Source organism: Trachypithecus francoisi, unplaced genomic scaffold, assembly GCF_009764315.1.
Source record: "Trachypithecus francoisi isolate TF-2019V2 unplaced genomic scaffold, Tfra_2.0 Lachesis_group4, whole genome shotgun sequence".
NCBI lineage: Eukaryota > Metazoa > Chordata > Mammalia > Primates > Cercopithecidae > Trachypithecus > Trachypithecus francoisi.
This window is the reverse complement of record NW_022681469.1, coordinates 63695857-63703503: the sequence shown is the minus strand read 5'-3', so window position 1 is coordinate 63703503 and position 7647 is coordinate 63695857. Positions and strand designations below refer to the sequence as shown.

Below are 7647 nucleotides of genomic sequence, written 5' to 3'. Positions count from 1 at the left end.
TTCTGAAATGAATCATTTAAACAAAGAGTATAAACAATATAGTTTGGAATGGATATTACAGACACACAATTGTCATTACAACAGGCAAACAAGCACAAAGTAAAGGCAGACCAAAAAAATGTTTTTAACCCAACACCAAAGCTAAGAAGCAAACTATCAGGAGATAAAAAGCAATTAAGATAAAAAGATCAAAATGGCTTATTCGAGTAGATTTCTAAAAGCCTTTCTCTATTATACTCACTTCATAACCTTGAGCAGGACTAAATAGATTTAATCCCTTGTGTGAATCTTATTTATCTGAGAATGCTTTATGATTGAAAATCTCAGTATCTTTTAAGATCAGCTACATACTTTTAGAATATTTGCCTTTGATAACAGTAAAACAACCTCTTTGATTGTCTAGCTTTCATTAAGTAGGTCTAGTCTACTCTAGTGATTATTTTAAAGCTTTCACAGGTTTATTTTTAAAAAGCACTCCCTTCGTTTTAGCTGATTTGAACTAAACTCTGCCATTCTGCAGATGATTTGCTAAATAACCTTGGGGAAGTCACGCAACACTTCTGTGGCTCCATTTCTTTCAGCTATTTAAAGAGGGAGAAATAACCCATACAACTTGGAGAGGATACACAGGCTCTATAAAATATTAAGATTTACATGACGGAAGACATTTAATACATATGCACCTTTTATAAAACAAAGGTATAATCTTACTTAGTATCTCCTCAAATCTCTCACCAATTTAAGACAAAAATATCTTACTGATCCGTATGCTTAACAAGAGCTACCTTTCAACTCACAGTGCAAAGGGCTCGTCTGCTAAATAGTGACAAAAATAAAAACAAATAAATGAATAAATAAGATTGGGATAAGTATTACACTAGTAGAGAAACCATAGAACTCGGTTGGGGGAAAATTAGCAAACTAGAGCAACTCACCCATTCCAGAAAAATGATAAGAAACAGAACTCATCCCACACCTCCTAATGTTTTTAGGATAGAAATGTATGAGACTAAGCAAACATTACCGGACATAAGAAGTACAAGGTTATAACTATTTTCACTCAAATAGTGTAAGTGGTGAGTTTCAGGTGATCCTTGTATTGGGATGAATTTGTGATGTTCTGTAAACATACTGCAAAGAAAACATGATGAGTTAAGACAAATAACGGGATTATGGATGAAGAGCCTCACATCTGATTTCAATCATCCACTTACTAGGGTTTTCTTTTTTTTTTTTTTTTTCAGATAAACTGGTCTTTTATTAGCAGTCCTACTGTTTGGCATAACAGGTTTTCAGTAAATAGGCATGGAGTTGCATGGAGGTGACAGAGTCAGGCGCAGGCACAGGGCAGCATCTCTCACTTCTTCCACTCCACTTCCACTTCCACTCTTTTCGTAGTCCCACTTGGAGGCTAAACGCTGGATGGGGTTCACCTTCATGTCCACCATCCTCTTGGTCTCCATGGCCACCCACTGTTTGTCAAAGGTTTCCGGGAGGGGGCCGTACACATAGCTCTTCTGCCACATGATAATGAGCGCGGTGAAGCAGATGAAGAGTATGGCACTGCCCACAACCGTCTTCCACTCATTTGAGCCCCTGTTCATCTCAGCAAAGCTCTCCCCGAACTTAATGTGGTACAACTCGACTTTCTCATCCGTGGGGAGGCTGCTCCAGGACTCCTTCTCCTTCTCCCTCAGGGCCTTCTGGCTGGCAGACAGGTGCTTGACATGGGCCACATCCGGCAAGGGATAGTCACGCCAATCCACGTAAGTTGGGAGCGAAAAGTCTTCGCTCTTCACAACACTTTCATGTGCTCGTACACACACAGAGGTGGAAATTGCTCTCTTGCCAACTAGGCTTAATACCCTGGTAGCCAACATTCTGCCTCCACTGCCCGCCGCGACCGCCCTCTACGCCTGGTGTCCCGCAACCACACTTACTGGGTTTTTAATCTTGGGCAGGTTTTTAAATAATTCTATTGTAGAGGACTAGGTGCTCGCAAATGAGATGTTCCGATAAGTCCTGCTCTTGCAAATGAAGCAGGGCGTTCCCGATAGGAGCCAGCTGCAAACAGCAGACCCTGGGGGCTTATTTATGTGTAAACATCTTGAAAATCCAGAAAGTCAGGGAAAGGTCAGAAAAACAACCATGTGTCTTGTGACTTGGTAACATTTCATAAACGACTGTATAAAATAAAGCGGAGCGTGTAGTTGGGGCGGCCGCCTTGTTTGTCTTGTCTTGCGTTGTCTTGTGTGTTCATTCCTTTGTTTAGGAAACACGCGGACCTCAGCATCTGGCGCAGCGAGCAGGGTCCGTGGCTCCACGAGAGCAAGGAACCGGAGGGAGAACACCCCGGGCAGGGGCGGGGAGACCGCGGGCAGGTAAATAAATAAATGAAGGGGGACCCACGGGAAAATTATGAGGAATTCCACCTCTCTGGCCTCTGAATATTTGCGGTTACTCCAGGGACTGTTGATGTCTATAGGAGTAGAAGTTAGTTCTTGTGTGTTCATTCCTTTGTTTAGGACACACGCGGACCCCAACAGCTATGCATCAATTTTTACATATCTAAAAAATCTTCGGGTGGAAAGAATACTGAACATGAAATCCACCATCTTAACAATTTTTTGTTTATTTTTATTTTTTTGAGATAGAGTCTTACTCTGTCACCCAAGCTGGATGGAGTGCAGTGGTGCGATCTCAGCTCACTGCAACCTTCACCTACCCAGTTCAAGCAGTTCTCCTGCCTTAGTCTTCCAAGTAACTGGGATTATAGGCACCCGCCATCGTGCCTGGCTAAATTTTGTATTTTTGTAGAGACGAGATTTCACCATGTTGGCCAGGCTGGTCTTGAACTCCTCACCTTAATGATCTGCCTGCCTCGGCCTCCCAAAGTGCTGGGATTACAGGCGTCAGCCATCGCACCTGGCTTCATCTTAACAACTTTTTAAGTGTAATATTGAGGGTCAGAATATGATACCCCAAAGTATGATGCCTTGGTGTGTTGAGTACTTTGAACCGAAGAACACTGGAAGGCCTCAGAAGCAATCTATCTCTCATTTTTTCCTGCCCTCCTGTCTCCCACTCCTTCTTTCAGAAGTAAGTCTTGGAAGTCAGAATATAACTTCCCCAAAGCAGGTCTTAGAAATGAGATCCCCCCTTTTGCAAAGCAAGCCATAAAATCTAGAAAGGTCACTGTCCCCCTTCTCTCTTCTCCCTTGAAAATGCTCATTCCAGACGAGTCCTGCCCCTACCCTGGAGGAAGAAATGCTACACAGAGAGGCCAAGAATAATGTGAACGGACAGTCCTTGTTAGGTTTCCCTCCTCAGTCTATCACCTTTAGGTCCCCTTTTGTCCAATCACATTTCCTCGTAACTCTCTGTTCTTCATCAAATCTAAGTATTAAAATGGACATTTTTTTTCTGGGTCTTTGGGTCTTCATTTTTGAAGGCTCCTGTGTCATGTTAAACTTTGATTAAGTAATTGGTTTCTTGTTAACCCATCTTTGTTATAGGAGTGCGGCCACCACCCTTATGATGAGTGAAGAAAGGTATCACAACTTTCCACCCTTACAAGACAATACACATTATTGTTGACTATAGGTAAAATGTGGTATTGCATTTCCCTAGAGCTTATTCATCTTGCTTGACCCAAATGTTATGCCTGTTGACTAGTAATTCCCTATTTTCCTTTCCTCCCAGCTCCTAGGAGACACCATTCCATTGTTTGATTATAAGAATTTGTCTGTTTCAGATACCTCATATAATTGGAATCATGCATCATTTGTCTTCTGTTACCGGATTATTTCATTTAGTGTGATGTCCTCAACAATACCTCTTCTTTACACAGGCACAACAGAACCTACAATGCAGAACTCCTCTCTTCTTGTTTCTTTCTTATTTTTCTTGCAAATTTAACAAAAAATGCATTTAAGGCATAAAGCATGGTGCCTGATAAAAAGGTGTTTTTAAATGGTAGTTTTTACTAATTTGTAGCCAAATAGTTATTTCTGAGTTGGTATCAATACAGATTTTAGAAAATAGTTACATCGATTCTATAGCCTTAGACTATAAAATTCTCTGGGATCACTCACCCATAGTATGTGAAGAAGAAGGAGAAAAAAATTCATGTGAGCCAAGAGGGACAGCAGCCCAAGGCACTTTACTTCTACCCCAGCCAGGTCCCAGAGTAACGGACCTGCTTGGTGTATGTCTCTGCTAATCACTGTATGAGAAATTTGGGACCTGATTTTAGCACTTAGTCCTTTCTCTCTTGCGCCAGTGTGAGGGACAAATACACCATTACTTTCAAAACATATTCTTGCAAATGCATTTAGTCTCAGCAATATTAAAAGGTATATTTACAGAAAATCACTTAATGGAAGTTCAACAAGGTAGTACACTAAAATTATGACTGAACATGATTTTTGTGTATTTTATAAAATTTATATATGTTATTTAATTTAAAAATAGTTGTCACATTAAAACACACACTCACAACTCCAATTTCACAATTCTACTTCTTGGAATTTATCTTATGGAAATACTCAGAGAGATTCATAACCATGGGTACGTAAGTGTACTTACCGAAGCATAAATAATAGCAGAAATAAGTAACTTAAATGCTCATTAATAATGTTATTGAACATAATCTATTGATATTTATTGATAGTCTTCATCAGCATTACAATTTTTTAAATAAAAGATGGCTTATACACAAAATATACATGCAGAAAAACGCGCAACCTTTATTAGCAAAATTCATATAATCATAGAAAATATATCTGATTTTTTTTTTTTTTTTTGAGGCAGAGTCTCACCCTGTCGCCCAAGCTGGAGTGCAATGGCACAATGTTGACTCACTGCAATCTCAGCCTCCCAGTTTCAAACAATTCTCCTGCCTCAGCCTCCCAAGTAGCTAGGATTACAGGTGCCCACCACCATGCCCAGCTAATTGTGTGTGTGTGCGTGTGTGTGTGTGTGTGTGTGTGTGTGTGTTTAGTAGAGACGCGGTTTCACCATATTGGCCAGGCTGGTCTCAGACTCCTGATCTCATGATCCGCCCGCCTCGGCCTCCCAAAGTGCTGGGATTACAGGCATAAGCCACCACGCCCAGCCAATACATTTTAAGACAAAAAGTGAATAATGAAATAGCATGAATAGTATAATCCCAATTTAATAAAACGTGTATGTATTACAAGAAGTTTATACTTACAGACACAAAAATGTTCACTCTAGATTTGTTAGGATATTGGGTTTATAGGTTTTCTTAATTTTTAAAAAAATTCTCTGATTATTTTTTGTACCAAGCATGAATGAATTTATACTTACAAAAATAAAAAACTAAAATAATACAAAAACAATTAGTGAATCATATACTGCTTATAACTTGAAAGTAGACCGATAGTTATAACGAAAAACTTCAGGACTTGAGGTAATAGGATTTTGAACACCTGGTCCAACTTCTTTATTTTTCAGAGAGTCCAGAGATGTAAAATTATCTCCCGAGGTTATGCAACTCATTATTATTATGTATCCAATACATACCAACCCTCTGATTCTAAAACGCTTGAAGTCAGCTTTCTTCAATCCACATAATTAGGTAGATGTTACACATGATTACATTATTTATGGTCATAAATATTACACTACAATTTTGTGCAACACCATTTTCTGAGTACACAATCTGGCCCATGCTGAATCTATAGACTTTTAAGATAATATGCTTGTTTACCTCCACTCCTATTCTTCAATTTATTGTTTGGTTTTAATTTTTAAATATATGTTGAAATAAAACCGAGATAATTGTGGTAAGTTCTAATTGTGCAGCATCCTCACTTTGATTTATAGGGAAACGCTGGCCCCTCTGCCTATGAGTCTTAAATACCTTCAGCTTGCTAAGGCCTTAGAGATGGTAAAGAGCTCCCTGCTGTTTCAAAGCCCTAGGTAAAGTGGAGAATCCACATTCCATCCATTCCTCCCTGGGAGGAAGGGAGTTCGTCAGGCATTCAGTACAGATCACAGCTGCTGAAACCACCAAGGTGATTCCCACAGCCCTAGACTTAGATTCCCACAGCCTTAGACCTTTATGAGTCCTGAAGCTCTGCCCCAGGGTTCCTCCACAGGAGCACACCTCAGGCACCTGCTCCCTTCATCTTCTGGGAAACAGATGGAAGCCCCGGGCACTTTGTTATATTTCTCACAGTTGCCTACACTAACAAGTTTGCCCCACCCCATTTCTTATTATTTCAGTTGTGTCAAACATTCAGAAATTTGAAATTGAGGAAATAGCCATGGAATTAGAATCGTAGCAAAAAGTATGATTTCCTGTAACTTTTCAAGAAGTCCTTGGGATTTTATAACCATAACCAGTAACTTATACAATGGTGGAAACCAGAGAGAATTTTAAATAACTTGGCAGCTAATATCAATTTAATTGTTTCTTAAGAAAACGTACAATCAGGCAATTTTTTCCACAAAATTTATTTAAAATTCACAGATGAGCACATTATAACTTTCTAATGGCTATGACAAAAATATAAAACTTTTTGACAAAATATGATTTCTAAGTTCAGTGACTCATATTATTGCAGTATTAAACAATTTATATGAGCAGAATAGGATTTGGTTACATAAATATATGTGGTGATAGTAGATACCTCACTGTTCTCAGTGATGACCCCAAAGTGTTTGTAAGAGTATAAAGCAGTGAGATAATTATGTAGTCTTTAAATCTCCAGAAATTTTCACCAAATACTAAAAAAAAAAATCAGAAAATCAGACCAACCACCTTGTTTTATATATTTCTCCTTTTTCTTTAAAAGTGTGTATGTTTGCATTGTGTTTGTTAGTTGATGAAAATGATGAAGAGGAGCTACATGTACTTGAGGGCCATTCTTTAAAAAGGGAATTAATGTCATATAATGTAGAGTCCTTGCTAAGTAACAAGTCTAAATGCTTAAATACCTTTTGGATCTCTCTCAGTCTCCCCTGCCAGTTTAAGAACAACCAGAGGGCGAATTTTTAGCTGCAAGTTGTCCCCATGTGGGCCGTAAAAACAAATAAGCTTTGAAAAATTTTGATTTCTAGGTTTTACGTGTTCATAACGCTTGTTAGTGCGTGCAAATAATCACATCCTCAGATTGTAAAATAAAGTTTTAAATTATTGAGTGACATAGTGATAATTGCACAGATTTGGTAATTTCTAAGGCAATAAAAATTATAGAACCTACCACAATCACTACCTTTAAATAATTATATGGAGAAAAAAACCCAAAATGTACAGATACAGATAAATAGTAGAAATCATACTGAAATACCTTTATATATTGTACATTAGCTAACAATCCAATGATTATATGTAAAATATGTATATATTTTATATAATTCATATTATACATATTATACATATAATGCATATTATACATATACATATAATACATATTATACATTATATATAATATATAATATGTATTGTATAAAATATATTATATATCATATAGGTTGTATACATATATGTTATATATTACATAAATATAACATAAATATATATTATTTTGTATGTAATATATAATACATAAGTATATATAATATATAAATATTTATATATATGAAATCATTGGATTGTTAGCTAATGTATATATATGC

At 37.6% G+C, this 7647-nt stretch overlaps 1 protein-coding gene across 1 annotated transcript; it reads right to left on the bottom strand.

The window, feature by feature from the left end:
• Window positions 1-1224: 1224 nt before the first annotated feature.
• Window positions 1225-1931, bottom strand: LOC117073003. Its single transcript, XM_033193490.1, has one exon. The coding sequence runs from the start codon at window positions 1878-1880 to the stop codon at window positions 1293-1295; it is 588 nt and encodes a 195-aa protein (XP_033049381.1). The 5' UTR covers window positions 1881-1931; the 3' UTR covers window positions 1225-1292.
• Between the last annotated feature and the right edge of the window lie 5716 nt (window positions 1932-7647).